Source organism: Ahaetulla prasina, chromosome 2 (genome assembly GCF_028640845.1).
Source record: "Ahaetulla prasina isolate Xishuangbanna chromosome 2, ASM2864084v1, whole genome shotgun sequence".
Lineage (NCBI taxonomy): Eukaryota > Metazoa > Chordata > Lepidosauria > Squamata > Colubridae > Ahaetulla > Ahaetulla prasina.
In genome coordinates, this window is record NC_080540.1 from 189,160,292 (window position 1) to 189,179,569 (window position 19,278).

The 19,278-nt window shown below is 36.3% G+C and overlaps 1 protein-coding gene across 3 annotated transcripts in view; it reads left to right on the forward strand.

The window, feature by feature from the left end:
* SLC22A15 (solute carrier family 22 member 15) overlaps nucleotides 1-13,957 on the forward strand; it is a 60,686-nt gene extending 46,729 nt beyond the window's left edge. For all 3 annotated transcript variants that reach the window (XR_009153275.1, XM_058167447.1, XM_058167448.1), the window contains one exon: nucleotides 1,896-13,957. Coding sequence is in view for 2 of the 3 variants with exons in the window: in XM_058167447.1 (XP_058023430.1) it covers nucleotides 1,896-1,976 (81 nt within the window). In the remaining variant the exon portion in view is untranslated. The remainder of the gene's footprint in view (nucleotides 1-1,895) is intronic.
* The last annotated feature ends 5,321 nt before the right edge of the window (nucleotides 13,958-19,278 follow it).

Below are 19,278 nucleotides of genomic sequence, written 5' to 3' on the forward strand. Positions count from 1 at the left end.
CCCAGAGCAGCCGCTGCCCTGGCCGGGGTTTGGAAGTTGCAGAGGCAGAGTTTGGGGAAGAGAAAGAAAGACTTCTGCTGCTTCTGCTTTAGGCTGCATTCAAGGAAAGCAGCAGAAGTCTTTCTTTCTCTCTCCCAAACTCTGCCTCTGCAGCTTCCAAACCCCGGCCAGGGCAGCGGCCACTCTGGGAGTGTACTACCCACTCTGGTGACAGCTGGAGCTGGACCCTACAGGGAGAGCTGGGCCAGGCTGTGGCTTCCGGGTGGGTGCTGGTGCTGGGCGCAGGCGGCATTGGCTATGAGCTCCCCAAGGACCTGGTGCATACCGGCTTCACCCACATCGACATGATGAGGCCTGGGAGGTGCGCCAACGGGGGGGGTGGGGACAGGCACTCGTGCAGCTTGGTGCCTTCGGGCCACTCGCATTATACACACACACCCCGTGGGGGTGGGGGGCTTGATGGCAGCATGCAAAGGGAGCCTCTTTCTGCCAGACTTCCGGCTGTGAGTGCGCAGGCCGTCTGGGGCCTCCTGCACCCCTGAAATAATAAGACACCCCCCCCCATAATAAGGCCAAGCCCTTATTTCAGGGTTCAAAAGAAAATAAGACCCTGTCTTATTTTCAGAGAACCATGATATATAAAATATATAATCACAAATGGTTGACGTAGAATTTAATTGCAAATTTTAACTACCTCCACCAAACTATTTTCACATGGAACTGTCTTGTTTATTATTTAAATTTAATCTCTTGCATGCAAAATCTGTTAAATGTTGGTTCATTAAATTGAGGTTTTATTTTATATATTACATTTCCACAGGCAAATATAGAAAAACTTCCTTAATATTCAAAAAAGCTTCCCATTAATCAAAAAGTTGAGCCTCTTTGATTAAATTTCATGAGTTGTACATAATCAGTTTCTAAATATATTGATAATTGTATCAGCTGATGGTATTTTCTTATCTCTGTTTTATATAACTGCTTTTTTAACTCTTAGAAATGTCATAAACATTCTTCTTTTACTCCCCCACCCCACCCTCAACTAAATATACATAAATAAATACTTCAAAAGATCCTCAACAGTATTATTATTTAAATCATTTTACGGTACATAGTTCTTTGGTCAAAGAGATAACATCTTACATATTTCAGTAGTTAATATCATTGCCCTATCTTCTGACTGACAGTTGAAAATGCATAAAACAGAACAACAACAAAAATAGAACTACTGTTTTGTATACTGTTGAAAACTGAATGATTCAAGTTCTATCACTTTGCATGAAAATGTCTAGTTGATTTTAAGTCAATCCCCAAATTAATTCATTGTGCTAAACCATATTTTGAGTGGCTTCTGAATAAGCCATTGTTGGCAGGTTTCGTATAGCATACTAATTAGGTTGAAATTGAAATATTGTTGAATTATATCTCCCAATATCTAAAATTGATTCCCTTTAGGATTGGAAATATTTGATGTCCTTGTAGTCTAAGGGACTCTCAAGAGTCTTCTCCAACACCACAATTTGGAAGCATCAAGTCTTCAGCACTCAGCTTTCTTAATGGATACAGATTGTATAGTATTTCTAATAAAATTTAAAAATATATGTTTATTGGAATATACCAGTTTGCTTACTTTCCACTAGTAATTACTGCATTTTCATGTATGCTATTTAAATACTTTTTAAAACCTTAAAATCTTTGTAAGTTATTCTTAATATTAGGTGTAGTGCAGTTGGAATGTTAAAAACAATAAGAGAAGCTAAACCTGTCAAAGACTTCTATCTTCCATCCATAAATTGGTAAAATGTTATTGCTGTATCAGGATTGATCCTATTAAATATTTTATCCAAATTATGCTGAAGAAATAGTCCTGTAATCAACTCTTACTTCTGTTTTAGTCTGACCAAGATTCATCCAGGACCGAAAGTGACAATGAAGAATTCTATGATGCCAGTGAAGAGACTCAGATGATCAAGTGAGAGATCCATATTCAATATTATGTGCCCTTTCTGAAGAAAAAGTTGGATAAATCTGTTGTGACCCAGGCCCAAGTAGGTAGTAATCAGTTCAAAAACAAACAGACTTTATTAGAACAGCTAAGAATTAACTCATTCTCAGCATCGTCCAAACTAAATTACAGCAAATTCTTCATAACACAATTCTTCAGTCTTATCACCAATCTTGGTCTAATTAGGCAAACTGCCAAAGGCTTTTCTTGGCAAAAGTTGAAAAGCAGAAGATGCCGACAAGAAATAAATGTAGCAAGACAAGGAGCAAAGCTTTCAACGTTGTTTTCCAACAAAGAGCTGAAACACCATTGCTGATCTTTTAAGCCTTATAGGAGGGTCCAATCATCTCTTGGCCCTACTCCTGAGTCGTCCTTTTTGCTTTAACTGCTCTTGCCTTCTGGCAGCTCTTCTCATGCTTGCATTAGGAACAGGCTCTTTGTGTTCCTTTTCCTCACTACTGTCAGCCTCTGCAGGCTCCAGAGTCCGCACATCACTCCCCGATGGCCCTGGTCCCACCTCTGCCTCCCGACGCAGAGCCCTCATCTGGGCCTTCACCAGCCTCCAGGACTGGCCCATGTTCTTCCTCAGCCTCATCGCTATCCGACTCTGTTGCCAGCTTCACAGGCTGTTGGCAGACCACAAAAAAATCTTACTTAAATGCCAGGTGCAATTGTGACAGTAGCAATATGATACTGTGCTTTTAAGAAAAAAATAAATTATGATTCAAAATTATCAAACTGTAATAGAAGACTATGGCCACCAGGAGGCTTCCTTGACACATGGAGCTGATTGATTAGGACAGTAAGAAATATGCAAGTAAACTCTAGTTTTGAATAATGACAATCCATCTGTTTCAAAGCCAAATCTTCAGCATATATTAGAATTTTCTTTGCATTTTGCTTTTGTTAAGTGAATTTCATGTTTGTTGCACTTTGGTTTTATTTTACTGTACTGAAAAATTGACCATGGAAAGCTATTATTAACTACTGAAAATGGCTTCAGATATTGCAAGATGTTACATTTATACTGTGAAATCTAATGCTGTATATAATACAGAATTGGGTGAATGTTTAGGATTTTATAGTGTGTGATAATGTTACAAAGAAGAGAAGTTTGTAAGTTGAAATTATTGATATTATAAAAAGCAATTAATCATAACTACGATCCATGACATCATTTTTCAGATAGACTTTTAGTTATTGCCAAAGATCCTCCTTGATTTCTTTCATTGTATTTCCACATCTGGCAAAAAATAGCTTCTCTGTCCACTTTCACTTTTGTATTTGTGTAATATCAGGGGACTACAGAAATCTTTATGTAAATATAATGGAATATATCCTTGAAATCAATGATTTATGTAGAAAACTTGTCTACCTCAGTTTACTTGCTTTATGAAATATACTTAATGGTACCATTAACATCATAAATGGGCTGAGCAATATACTGTATTCCTTTGGGGAGATGAATAAGAGTGAAGGTGAAATAAAAGCCACACTTGAGTAAGGCCTATGAGGAACAAATGACAAAATGTGTGCTATGATATTGCAACATAAACTCTCTTTGCAAGTACATAATGGGTGATGTTTGCATCATGATATCAAGGCACACATTTCACTATTTTGACAAATTCTTGGCTTGCTGTGGATATGTCTGGTAGAGCCAGTCTCATCAGTAGAGAACAGCATGTGAATTCATTTCTGTGCTGGTTCTGGAAACACCACTGGGTGTCCAACACAAGTAAGGCAAATTAGTCAGGAATAAACTCTTGGATCAAATCTGCTTTAAAATTCTGTGCAAACAAAGTTTAAGTTTCATCAATAAGTGAAATGGTGACGAGTTAACACAAAGAAGTAACGGCCTAAATGGAGTTTACTGTATTTATGAATAGAAGATGAAAAGTCTATATATAACGTAAGCTTCCTTCGCTTTGACCACCAACTCTATAACTTCTCTTTGCTTCAAGGTATTGGCCCAATCAATCCTGCCAGTGCTGAGGGCTCCTCCCCAAGTTGCTATACCAGCTCTCTTAGGGCTCCACAAATCCAGCGATCAAGGCAGAATATCATATATTATCTTTATCAACTGTCATCCATTAGTTCAATGTGATTAAGGCTCTCTGCCTGACTATTTGGCAGTATTGGCTGCCCTGTATTGTCTCATCTCATTTTGCTTTAAAAGATACAGAAAGGAATACCTCAAAAAAGTATTGTGTTGAAACCACTGAAGATATTCAACTGAAATTGCAGGCTTAGAATTTTCCAAGAGTCTATTGTTCTTGCTGCTAAAAAGGCATGGAAACTGCTAAAATTGAAGCAGCTGCAGGCATTTTGATGTTTCCCCCTTATATGCTAAGAAGGAACTTTTTAAAAAACCAAACCTAAAGTTGCTGTAATTGAATTGGAGTGATTTACTCAAATCTAAATATATTTCTGGTTACAGAAATCTGGCCTTTACAATTATAGGATTCCATGTTCAAAAATATTTAATCACTAGAAATGGGCAAGTTACTCCCGATTTGTGTTGGTTTTGCTTAAAAATAAATAAATCCAATGTGTTCCATTTTGTATAAAAAAAACAAAGAGGGAATGCTCCTAATGTCCAAGCCAATTTTGAATTTGAACCCTCACCCTTATTCAAATTGATTTGTAATCATATAATTTTTAAAAGTTTTAAATTATTTTTAAAAATGAAGCTTTATGTGTGGTTTACAGAAAGACATACTTAAAAATGTGAGTGGAAACATACACAACAAAATCAAATAAAATACAAAATCATGTTTCTGTGAGCACCAGTTGGGAAGAGCGTTGCGTAAATGGGATGCCCCCAGAGAAAAAACTCTGGTTTGTAGTGGCCTCCTTTGGTGGAAGGCTTCATTAGAAGATCTTAAGGCACAGGTAAGTATACATGGGGGGAAATAGTTCAGGTTATAATCCGAGAGGTATCATGTATAGCATTAGGGAGAAACGTGGCATATCAAGCTAATAGACTTAAGCCAAAGCACAGATACTGTGCCCTCGGCTTTGTCTGTTATGCCAAGACAGTTATGCCCAGACAGTTTCTAATGGCATCAATGGCAGTCAAAACCCTGGTAACATATAATTTTGGCACAAGATGGAGTGTCTCCTATGTTTCTGTTATCATGATGCAACATTTTGCAAATCATACTCCTTTTCAACTGATAAAGGGGCCAATCAATTGCCTTCCTTTTTTATATAATTTGCATGTTTGTATGCTTCTTTAGGCAACTGGCAATTAACAAGAGACAGCTCAGTTTTGTATTTACAGTCAAGAAATAAAAGCAAATGACAGACAAGGCTGAAATGACATGGCATTTATTGTCAATATAACGAGACAGAAATGAGAGATAAGGAACAAAGGCCATAAACCTGTGATGGCGAACCTCTACGGGCATGCCAGTCGTCGCCCTAGCCCAGTTCCACTGCGCATGCGTGTATGCCTCCCGCTGGCCAGCTGGTCTTTGGGTCTCTGCTGCGCATGCGTATGGAGTGCATGCTGCGCGTATGTATGGGGTGCATGCACGGGGGACACTTGCATTGCATTTTGGGGCCTTGTGTGGCACCCCTGTGCCCCGTTTTGGGCATGGAAGGCCTCCTGCACTAACCGGGAAGCCAAAAACGGGCAGGGGGTGGGGCACATGTGTGTGGGTCGCACGCACATTGCTTTATGGGCACTTTTGGCATGCAACGACAAAAAGGTTAGCCATCACTGCCATAAACTGTAATTTGAAAGTAGGTAAATATAGGCACACAGGTGCAGAAGCAAAAGGCTGAATAGAAACAGAATATTTTACCAATTAGATAGGGAAGATTGGACTGAACAAAGGAATGCACAGCAATCAGAAAGAGCCTGTATCTAAGAAATGTTCTGATGTTTGGTATCTAAATTTCTCCAATATATAGGAAATCTGCCATTCGTAACAAAATTCTAAAAGCAAACAAAAATTATTGGACTGAAAATATCAGTTTAGTGGAGATGAATTTTGCAATGTGGAAACAATGGAATTGATTCCTTTTTTATCTCTAGGGAAAAGAAGATTTTAAGGTAGCAGACAAGAAAACCAGACATGAAATTAATGCTTCTGATTAATATCCAAAAAAGTTGTAGAATGTCAGTAATGAACTGCCATGTTAGATAAGATATTGAATGACTGGAATTTCAGGAAAGCTCAACAAAAACTGGAACTTAAACTTACATTTTTATCTGTCTTCAAAACATTGTAAAGAAATATGAAACTGATGGTGATTCTTTAGTTTAGTAAACATAAATTATAATCAGGGGTGCTATTTAGCAGGTTCTCACAGGTTCTGGAGAACCAGTAGTGGAAATTTTGAGTAGTTTGGAGGATTGGCAAATACCATCTCTGGCTGATCCCGCCCCCCTGTATTCTCTGCCTCCCAAGTCCCAGGTGATCAGGAGGAAATGGGGATTTTGCAGTATCCTTCCCTTGGAGTGGGGTGGGAATGGAGATTTTACAGTATCCTTCCCCTGACTCGCCCACCAAGCCATGCCATCCCCACCAAGCCACACCCACAGAACCGGTAGTAAAAACATTTGAAACACACCACTGCACTGGTTATAATGCAGATTCTCTTGTGGAACTTTTTAAAACTTTGCATGGTTATTTTATCATTTCACAGTTCTTTTTTTTACAAAATACTTTTATGGATTTTTATGCTGCTTTCCCCACAAAGTTCCACTGAAACATCTGGAAGGCTCAAGAGTTGGGAGGCTGCTGTTCTTGCACACCAGGCAGAGAGTATTTATTCTAAAAATGAAGGTTTGGTGCCTCTTTTCTGATCTGTTGCTGTCCATTTATGGAGAAATAGTAGCAGCAGGCAACTTCTAAAAGAGGTTTTTTCCCTATATTTTTGAGGCCAAAATCTTGTATGACTTGTGACAGAAAATCTTTTTTTTTTTTTTTAAGAAATGTGAAGGGGTCAGATTTTGGCTAAACAGCTAGGTACACACAAAGAATGTTCTTATGAATAAACGGGTTATAAAGGCATGAGAAAAAAGCATATCCAAATATATTCACCAATTTATGAAATAAATTCATTAATTAACAGAATAAGAGTTGGAAAGGACATTGGAGGTCTTGTAGTCTGACCTCCTATCCTATATCATTTCAAACAAATGACTGTCCAGTCTCCTCTTAAAAGCCTCCAGTGATGGAGCTCCCACAACTTCTGAAGGCAAGCTGATTAGTTGTTCTAACAATCGTGAATTTTCTCTTTAGTTCTAGGTTGGTTCTCTCCTTGATTAGTTTTCATCCATTGCTTCTTGTCCTCTCTTCAGATGCTTTGGAGAATAGTTAGATGCCATCAAATTAAATCTGACTCTTGTGACTGAATAGACAAATGCACTCAATTTGACCTGCTCCTGGTGATATTCAGTAGCTCTTCCTAAAATGTTTGTATGATCTCCATGATTTCATCCATTCTTACCTATTATCCTTTTACCATCTTTATAGGGTGAAAAGGCTCAGCTTTAATGGTGCTGATAATGATGCTAGTGAAAGCATGAGCTCCTAGTAGCATCATCTTCTAGTAAATCTGAAAGGGGAATAAGGGGAGAAAAATAAGACTAATCCACAGAGGGAATGAGAACTGCTATTGCTCATTGAGGAAAACCAACTCACCTTGGAGAAAACATTCCAAAATCAAATCTGGAAGAAGACATTGATGAACCACATCAATAAGGTTGCTAACAAAACTATGTGGTGTATACATATTTTCAAAAACTGAGAAATCTTTCAGTGTAACTGCTAATTTGGCTTGAGGGTTTTTCAGTACTTTTTTAAGACATGGGAGCAAGAGCACTAGAATATGTTGATACATTCTTTTCTGTGAGTTTTAAGAGATTAACATTTTTGCAGAAGATGAAGATCAAAATAGGAAGCTGAATGCTGAAATATCCTTTAGCTTGGTATTTTTAATTGCATAAATAAACAGTTCTCTATGTATACATAGAGAAGTAGAATTCATAATATATTCCTAGTAAGCACAAGGTAGGTCATTCAACATCTCCAGAATAATTGCCAAAATAGGATTTTGATCATGTTAGGGATTAGACTCAAAGGACAAGATTTGGATATGGTGAGTCCCTAAACTGGGAAACCATAGAAACTCTATTTAATCAATGCTAAGACATAATAAGGCTCTGTAACAACTGGACTTGCCAAAAATGCTGTCAAGATGTGGAATAATCCTGTAATAAGGTAAGAAAAGGACCTCTTAGAAGAGAGTGATTGTATGTAAAAATAAAACATATCCTTATCAATGAAGGTTATCTGAGCCATATAGAAAGGGTAAGTTTATTTTGACTTCCATATATAAAATTATAATAGAACAGTAACAGATGAAAAAAAATCCACAATTCCAAGAAGCCTCTTCAGACTATTAGGCCCCAAGCTTTAGTTGTTCACTTTCTACCTAAATCCAACTCCAGTTCAGAAAATACACTACCAACACCACCAGTTTGCCTTTTTAGTCCCACATCCAGGCATTTAACTATCAAAACAGAGATTTCACTGCTTTCCAATCCAGATAGCATTTAGTGGTTAATTTCAGTATATGTATAAATTTCTCATATTTTTTTCTTTTACCTTTTCTTTCTCTTTTCACTTAGCAACCACTTCTTGTCACTATCCCACTATCCATGCAGCTAGGGTTACTAAATTCTGGCAGAATGAGGACATGTCCTTTTTGTCCTCATGTTTTCCATGCAGCAGACATAATTCCAGAGTGTCTTAGGTTGTGTGGGAGACTGTTTTCATCACAGTGAAAGTGCAAAGTGTGTATATTATGACCTTGTGAACTGGCTGTTTCTTGAAAACCTACATCTAGGATGATTCCCAGTTCCAGTAATCAGCTTCAAACCAGCCCTTCAAATTGTTGATCACTGTAGTCTATAGATCACATGACTCATGATTTTCTATGAATGATATTTGATGAAATCATCCATTCCATATTATCGCTAGCAAGATTTTCTCTTAATTAATATTTTTGTACTGCCCATTTAATAAAATTGTTTGTTAAAAGAAAATATAAATTTTCAGACACTATGGATACCAACGAAGCTATCGAAGTGCTGTCCCGGTGTCTGGAGGCTGTACGGGTCTGGATGGGGAGAAACAGGCTCAAGCTCAATCCCGCCAAGACAGAGTGGCTGTGGATGCCGGCATCCCGGTACAGTCAGCTAAATCCGCGGCTGAACATCGGCGGCGAGTCATTGGCCCCGATGGAGAGGGTCCGCAACTTAGGCGTCCTCCTGGATGAACGGCTGTCTCTAGAAGAGCATTTGACGGCCGTCTCCAGGAGAGCGTTCTACCAGGTTCGCCTGGTACGCCAGTTGCGCCCCTTTCTGGACCGGGATGCCCTATCCACGGTTACTCACGCACTCGTGATGTCTCGCCTGGATTACTGCAATGCTCTCTACATGGGGCTCCCCTTGAGGGGCATCCGGAGGCTACAGTTAGTCCAGAATGCAGCTGCGCGGGTGATAGATGGAGCCCCTCGTGGCTCCCATATGACACCTATCCTGCGCAGACTGCACTGGCTTCCTGTGGCCTTCCGGGTGCGCTTCAAGGTTTTGGTGACCACCTTTAAAGCGCTCCATGGCATTGGGCCGGGTTATTTACGTCCCTACTGCGACCAAATACCTCCCACCGTCCCGTGCGCTCTCACAGAGAGGGTCTCCTCAGGGTGCCGTCAGCGAGGCAATGTCGTCTGGCGACGCCCAGGGGAAGGGCCTTCTCTGTGGGGGCTCCCACCCTCTGGAACGATCTACCCCCCGGACTTCGTCAGCTTTCGGACCTTCGGACCTTCCGCCGCGGGCTTAAAACATACTTATTTAATTGTGCAGGACTGAGCTAGATTTTAAATTTTGGGTTTTAAATTGGGTTTTATTTCTATTTTTAATTGGACGGGCTTTAGAATAAGTTTTTTAAATGTTTTATATTGTATTTATATTCTATTTATTTGTTTTTAGTGCCTGTAAACCGCCCTGAGTCCCTTGGGAGATAGGGCAGTATATAAATATGATTAATAAATAAATAAATAAATAAAATAAATCTGTATCACTGCTTTTTTCACGGGTGCAGATAAAATGAAGTAAAGTATTTGATTTGTGTCAATTATCAGTCCATTCATAGTAAGAATCTACTGATTTGAAGCATCATGTTCATAGTGAGAAGTACAAAAATATAGCAAGAGATTCAGCTTTATGAAGCAAAATAAAGAATAGAATAGAATAGAATAGAATAGAATAGAATAGAATAGAATAGAATTCAATTCTTTATTGGCCAAGTGTGATTGGAGACACAAGGAATTTGTCTTTGCTGCATATGCTCTCAGTGTACATAAGGAGAATAAAATACATTCATCGAGAATAAAAAGATACAACACTTAGTGATAGTCAAGGTTACTAATAAGTTATCAAATCGTACTAGGAAACAAATAAAAACAATATAAATTGAAAGATACAAGCAACATGGTTGTAGTAATAAGTGGGAAGAGATAGATACTAATAAGGAAGAGAAGAATAATAGTAATACAGTCTTAGTAGATTATTTGACAGTGTTGTCGAAATTAGTTGTTAAGCAGAGTTTCGTAAAAAACTTTGCCTTCTGCCATGTCTCTCTCTGCCCATCACCACCCTCATTATTGAGCCATTCTCTCTATCCATCTCCTCCCTTAGTTCTACTGCTGCTCTTAACCCATTAATCATGCTCGCTGTCACATGAAGGTATGTGCCTGGAAGTCTTCATTTGAGTGGAGTGCTAATTGTCAGATTCCTCTAATAATGGAAGCCACATACTCCATAGTGGATATCAAGATTAAGGGAAACTATATTTTATACTTCTGAGTTCTTCCTCTGAATTTTAACACAATGTTGTCAAAGAGGTAGGAGTAATCCAATATCATTGAGAGGTATAAATGAGAAGAAGCCAGGAGGCATGCATAAGTCCCAGGAGGCAGGGAAGGACAAATCACTTCTGAAATCTAGCCCAGAAAACTGAAGGTACTAGTCCAGGAAATCATCAGGTATCAACTATGATTTTTTCTCCATACTAATAGCAATAGGCTTTATTGTGTATTTTTATAAGTTTTTTTTATTTTTCCAAATACAAACATTTCATCTTTCCTTAAACAGTGTGTCTTCTGGGTTCAAATATCTCTGTGCGCCAACCTTCAACAATTACAACATCATTCACTTTAATATAATTCTCTAATCTTAAAATTATAGTACTCTGTTTCCCCAAAAATAAGACATTCCCTGATAATAAGCCCAGTTGGGCTTTTTAGCGCATGCGCTAAAATAAGCCTCCCTCTGAAAATAAGCCCTCCCCAAAAATATTTAAACACAGAGCTGGAAATTAGGTAAGATGGCAAGAGGAGCCCCATCTTGCTCCATGTACCTCAAAATAATAAGATCTCCCTGAAAATAAGGCCAAGCACTTATTTCAGGGTTAAAAAAAATATAAGACAGGGTCTTATTTTCAGGGAATCATGGTATGTTAAACAGTTAAATGTTGGACTTCCGGATGGCTCCGCTTCATTAATGGCGGGCTATCTCAGTCCGCCAGTTCTGTGTGATTCTGTAGAGCTGTTTAGACAGTGTTAATCTGCTGTCAACAGCTCGTAAATCTCTGCCCTCGGGCAAAGAGGGGGAGGTGAGCATTTGGGCTGAAGTAGAGCCCCCAAGGAAAGCCCCAGAATGATTTCTGGTGGTTTGTTGGGAACGCTCCTTCTATACCTCGAAAAAAGCTCCAGAATCCAGAATGCTTCTGCAAATGCAGAACAAAACGCAGCGTCCATCTCCGTGACTGAAAAGGATTATTGATAGATTGCCAACACGGAAAGAGCCGAAAACAGGAGGGCTGGCATTTGATTGTAAGATGATTTTAACTCCCTGACAGAGAAGGTATTTGTATTCAAGAGTGGAGATGATGAAAGATGGCGTTTTGTGTCTTGAAAGTGAAAGCTAAGATAAGCAAAAGCTAAGGAAATGCTGATTACAATTGCTGGTGTGGAACCTTTAAGAAGAATATAACAAGATTTTTTTTTAAATGGAATTCTTTTTTTTTAAATCTCTTCTTTTTTTATTATCTTTTTCTTACAGTGTTTAAGAAGAAAAGTTTATTGAATTTTTTTTCTTTTTATTCCTTTTTTTTCTTCTTCTTGGTATTATTTAGTTTAAAAATGGCCTTTAAGCAAAGAGATTTAACCACTTCTAAAATATTGGAAATTTCTTCACTTCAGGTACGGAAATTGAAAGAGGATATTAAAGAAAGTCTAAGGAATTTTTTACAGGAGCTTATGGAGGCTCATCTTTCAGAAATAGATCAAAAATTTAATGAAATGGAGAAAGAAATACTGGATTTTAAAGATTTGGTGGAAGAGCAGAGGAGGGAGATGAAAAAATTAAAGGAATCAATTACCCCATTATTGTTATCTAGTACATAGACAGAAGAAAGACTGGATGAATTTAACCAAATTAATTTAGATTTGCAAAGGAAAATAGATGAAGTTTAAATTAATCTGAATTTAGAAAATAAAATATTCAGGTTAAGGTTGATAAGGCAGATGAAGAAAGGGTTATATTACAATATAAATTAATGGAATATGCTATAAGGGTGAGAGGATTAAAAGAGTGTAAGGAAGAAAATTTGAAAGAGATTTTTATTCAGGCCTTTGCTCACATAGAGAGAGTGGAACCAGAAGATTTTGAAGTTAATATTGAAAAAATTTATCGTGTTAATTCTTGGTGGGCAAGGCAGAAGTGTTTACCGAGAGATGTGGTTATTTATTTTACAAATAAAAAGATTAGGTATGGAATTTTGCAAGCATTTTATAAAAATAAATTTCAAATATTAGGACAAGATATAATAATGATGAAGGAAATTCCTCCTAAAATGTTAAGAAAGAGAAAAGAATTTGCCTTTTTAGTGGATGAGTTTAAGAAACATCAGATATATTTTAGATGGGAGGTTCCAGCTGGTTTAACAATGAATTATAAAGGAAGAAAGTATTTTCTCAATACAATTTGTAAAGCACGAGATTTTTACACTAATGTATTAAAGATTGGGAATTCTTTATTAATAGATGTTAAGTTGAATGGTGAATAGATGGTGGAAAATATGTAAGACAGAAGAAGGGGAGGGAGAATGTTTAACTCTATTATATATGATTATGGTTAACTTTTGTAAATGACTTTTTTGGATATAAATGTGTAATTTTAGGGGTACTATTTGATATATTTGAGGTATAAAGGAATAGGAAGATGGAATATTGTTTAACTTTGGAGGATAGATAGTAAAATTTAGGAATTCGGATTAAATATTATATTTAAGAGATGGATGTAATGTTGTTATATGGCTAATTAGAATGTAATTGTTATAATAGATATATTTTGGATAAGTTATAGGTGTAATTTTAATAATGTTATTTGATATAAGTAAGGTAAAGTGAAGATTTTAATTATTACAATTGATATATTGGATATTTGTAATATTATTTGATGTATATAAATGTTAAAGATGTGAAAAGATGGACTATTGTTTACCCTTGAAGGTTGGACAGAAAAATTAAAGAAATTAAGTTGGAAATATGAACTATTCTTGAGAGACTGCTTAAGGAAGAAAGACATTTTAGAAGAACCCTTGGTGAATATTGGAAGATGGAACGTTGTTTTGATATTGATTGATGAAGGTTGGATATTAAAAACTATGTACTTTATTCAAGAACAAACACTAACTCAATCGGAAGTTTCTGAGAATTCTAGGAGTGGAATGGTCTGATATATAATGGATTGGAAGAAAAGTATTTTCTTTGTCTCTGGAAGGGGAGTGGAGGTTTTAAGGAGTGATTATGGATTATGATTTGTGCTATATTTTAATTTTTGTTGTTAGTTTTATACCCTGTATTCAGTTCTGGGAAGTCCTGGGGGGTGGGGGGAGGAAGGGGAAGGGAGGAGGAGGGGGGAGGAGGGTAGAAAATGGATTGATAGTTAATGTACAAAGATGATTGAAGGTGTATAATTAATGTAAGATCGGAGCTGCCTGGCTACCACTTCAGAATGATGGGAAAGAAGGAAGTAGAAGAGAGAAGGAGGTAGGAAAGAGAAGAGGAGGAAGAGGAAAGGAAGGAAGAGGGATAGAAGAGGGAGAAGAAAGGAGTAGGGAGGAAGGAGGAGAGGATGTAGATAAGAGAGGGGGAGGATGGTTATGGAAAGTAGAAGAAGGTAGAGAAGGAGAGTAAAAGGAAGGGGGTGGTGACCGGGCAGATCCGATTAATTGTATATGATAGTACATTAAATATGTTATTGGATATGTTATTGGATAAGAATGTTAAAATAAAACTTTAAAAAAAAACAGTTAAATGTTATAAGCCTATTTGTTTTTCTTCTCAACATGTCTTCTAATAAAAGTACAATAATAATAACTTCACACATAATTATCTTCCTTATCCTAATACGGACAATTATCATCTTATTTATACCTCTATCTTAAGATATTTTCTATTCTTCTTTAATCTTTTATTTCCAATTTTCCTTTTTTACTCTCTAACCATTGATAGAATACTTCCCATATCATATAATATTCAGTTTGTTCTTTCTCCTTAATTGCTAGTGTTAATTTGTTCATTTCTGCACATTCTAATATTTTCCTAATCACCTTTTCCTCAATAGGCATCTCTTCACTTTTCCAATGTTGTGCAAATACAATTCTAGCTGCAATTAGAACATGGATAATTAAATAAGTATTCTCTTTATTATAACTTTTGGGTAAAATCCCAAGCAAAAATATTTCTGATTTTAGCTCGATATGTTGTTTTGTCATCTTTTCCAGCCATGTCCTATTTTTGTTCAATATTTTTGTGCTTCTACACATGTCCACCTCATATAAGCCTCCCTGAGTCTTCGGAGAAGGGCGGGATATAAATTCAACTAAAAAAAAAATGATAGTAAGACAATTATGGGTCACCCAGCTGCACCACTGACAGTTTTTCTACAATAAGCCTTGTTATTGAGTTTTTCTATCCTTGGAAATCTATTTTTGAAGCTTTCTGCATTGCTAGCTAAGGAGGGTGCTACTTTGGGGCCATTTGTTCAGAGAAGAACTTGTCCCCTGATACATGATTGCTGTAGTCGCCAGTGCTTTCTCCCTCACCTCCATGTTAAAGGGACAGCAGTTCAGAACAGATCTTCTCAGTTACAATTCAGGAATGATCTCCCACCTATCCCGCATCAAGGTAGGTGGTTCCCTATTTCAGAAGGCTGCTAAAAGCAAATTTTTTTCAGAGCCTTTGGGGCAAGTGATGCCTCTCAATTGATGGTAATCTAGAAAATCAGGGGGGGAAAGATATGATCATGTAATGTTGTAGAACTGCATAGTTCTATTTAATTATTGATCTGACCTAACAATTGGCCAACACTTCAGTTCAAAGGTAGGTAAACAAATATCAATACATATAATTGCCTTTTTATTTTAGATCTTGTCATTTCAATGGGAACCATGTTTGCATTTTGATCTTGCATCTCTTTATTAGAACTATATTCTGCTACAACTTTTATATGAAAATAGATATTTTAATTTTCCCAATTATCATGTATTACATAGCACTAGAGAGCTATTATCTTGCAATACAAAAAAAAAATGCTGAGACCCTAGAAAGAGTGTAGAGAAGAGCAACAAAGATGATGTTCTTATTGAACAAAGACCTGGAGGCTAAAACGTATGTTGAAAGACTGAGGGAAATAGGCACGTTTAGTCTAACAAAAAGAAGGTCTAGGGGTGACATGATAGCCATCTTCCACTATTTTAGAGTCTATCACAGAGAAGAGAGGGTTGACCTATTCTCCAAAGCACCTGAGGGCAGAACAAGAAGTAATGAGTGAAAGATCACTAAAGAAAGATCCAACCAAGAAATAAGGTGAAATTTCCCTTTTTTAAAATTATTTTTATTTTGCAATTTTCTTTGTTATATATAAAATTTCCATATTCACAATAGCAGTGTACTGTCTGGGTACAATCTCTTTTAAATACACATAATAAATCTTATACACACAATAATTATGACTATTATTCTCAAAATCTGTTTGTCATGTTCTTCGCTTATCCTTGTTAAACATTTTCCATTGTTTAATTAAACACTCTTCAGTTTTGTCTATAGTCAATTAATAATAACAGATATTATAAACATCATGTAAACATCACATTTATAACCATTATCCTCCAAGTCTATTAATCATAATGTTTACTTATCCTAATTATTCAATATTCATTATTTAATTATAGTTAGTTCATCTTTGTTTACATATCCTCCTTGAGTCTAAATTTGTAACTTTTGCTTCTATTTTCTAACCATTAATAAAATACTTCCCAAGTTAAAAGGTAATATCTTCCGTTTCTAGTTTCTACCTCTATAGTAATTTTTAATGGAACAACTTCTAACCTCTATAGTAATTTTTAATGGAACAACTCCTATATTAAACAGTATTCTACATCTATCACTTATCACTTGCCCATATTCATATCTTATCTCTTATTGACTTCTTGGCACATCTCCCATACTCCTCCCTTGGGGCCTTGTATCTCATTCATGTTTAATCTATTTCATCTATCTCTATAGCTTCTTCACTCTGTTGAGCCTTCAATAGGCCTTTCAATGATCCTTTCATCACTTCAGGGGTGTCTTTCCTTGTATCCTCTTCTGTTTTTTGATCTCTTAAAGTGTAATTTATCTTTTCTATTTCATCAGCTTTTACTATCTCTTCTCTTTATTTTTGTATCATTTGTTGTTTTTTCTCCCCTGTTCTTTCTGTTTTCTCCTCTATTGGATTTCATATTCATTATTCAGTCTCATAATTTTCTGGTCTCACAACTACATCATGTATTAATTCCTTTATGATCTCCCTATGATTTCTTGTCATCATTTTCTGTGTACCTTGGAACTTCAATAATATTTTTTTAATAATATACTTATTTCTCCGTTATACCATTTGGTCTTATTTTAATGAATTAAAAAGTTACTCGATAATCTATCAAGATCTAATGTCCCTATCACACCAAGAAAGCCAATATTAGAGCAGTTCACAAAATCACTCCATTAAATTAGCAACCTTTACTTAGTTTCAAAACAAATCCAAGCTGTTTCCCACTCTCATACTGTTCAGCATATTTGTAACCCTCAAGGTTCTAAGAATTGAATGTTTTCATAGTCTGTCTCCAAACACCAAGTATAATCAATTTGCAGGTGTTGTTTAGTGTACTCCAGCTAATTTGTAGACTAAACAACTTTCACTTCTTCCACTTTTTTCCAGCTCTATGATGTCTTCTCCGGCCAGTAGGTGTCACTGTTACTCTTTTTCTCCATTTTTGCTGGGAATAAAATATCTCCAATTTTCCAAAGTCCTTCAAATCAAGATGGCAATAAAAGTATAATCCAATATTTTGAAACTATTTAAATTTCTAAAAATTAGCCAAGCCAGTCTATCCTTTATCTTTATGGTTGCTTCTGTCTAAATTTCATTTCTTTCTTTTCCAAACTTGACAGTAGCTCCAAGTCTTAGTCACTGCTATTCACCTCAGTTGAGTCCCACTTTCCAAAGGGGGTATTTTTAGGGGAAATTCCATGGCAAAAGTTAGACATTTCTTACCCTGACTGAGCACACTGTTACAGGATCTTTCCTTTCTTCTCTTCCATTTCAGCTGTCATGGCTTCAGTCCAGCCATAATGGCTGTCTTCTGCCGGTTAAAGGGGCTTTCTTTGGGTCAAACGAGGAGACTGTGCTCTCCTCGCAACCATCAAAGCTTCCCCTCTGTCTTCGTCACCCCTACAAGGTGATTTTTGGCTCTGCAGAGCCTCCTGGCTAGAAGAATTCAGAGGGACTTAATGGAGCTACCGCTTATCCTACTTCAGCTGTCTTCTTGATTAAGGTGAAATTTCCTGATAGTGAGAACAATTAAACAGCGGAATGGCTTGCCTCCAGAAATTGTGAATGCTCCATCACTAGAGGTTTTCAAAAAAAATTGGACATCATTTGTCCCAAGTGGTATAAGGTCTACTGCTCAAGCAGGAGGTTGGACTGGAAGACCTCCAAGGCCCCTTCCAAACTTGTTATTTTATGTTCTGTATTCTATGCAGCTTTAATATCTTGACTCTGATTCAACTTAGGTAATAATCATGATTCTCTTTTTCCTGCACTAAAAGTCACGAAACGTATTTGGAAAATGTGAGACAGGACCACCGCATATGATAATACATTCCCTTTTGTTGTTTACATTTCCAACATAGTGGTGAAGTATTGGGGAACATTTTTGCCAATCTAGCTTTATATCTAAGTATATATGTAATTAAAATAATTAGAATAATATAATATATTATAGTGATATATATATATATGATATATTAGAAATATATGTATAAAAGATACATTAGGATAAGAGAGAGAAAAAGTTTAAATATTGATCATCGACGCGAAACTGTTGAAAAGAAGAAAGTGTTAATATTTCTTTTTTTTTAAAAAAACTATTTAATAAAAATTATTTACACAGAAAAAAGAAAAAAAGAGAATGTGAGACAGAACATTTAAAATTTGGATCCAAACTCTTATGAAAAATTGACAAAAAAGTCTAACCCAATTCTAGAAAACTATTTTTCTAAATTTATGGGCAAAAAAACCAAGACAGACTATATTTTTTTATTTAGTATTTTAAAAGGTGATTTTTTGCACAAACATGCCTAAATATGGCTGTACAGTTAATTAAAACATAGTACAGTATCAGACTGATGCACTAATTGTCTATGAAGTTTCTAAAGTATTAACACCAGAAATAATTTTTGAAGTTCCTAAATTTAGAGTTAACATTTATTCATAACTGAAAATTTTTATGAAAATAGCTACGGATAATGTATTGCTAATATGGAATAATGAATTTATTTTATTTTATTTTATTTATTTTGTCACAACATCATACAAAAAGATTATATAGTATATACACATATAAACATATATAGGAAGAAGAAAAGAAAAACAATAGGACAGGAACGGTAGGCACGTTTGTGCGCTTATGCACGCCCCTTATGGTCCTCTTAGGAATGGGGTGAGGTCAATAGTAGAAAGTTTTTGGTTAAAGCTATTAGGATTATGGGAAGAGACCACAGAGTCAGGTAAAGTATTCCAAGCACTGATGATTCTGTTGCAGAAGTCATATTTTCTGCAATCTAGATTAAAGCGGTTTACATTA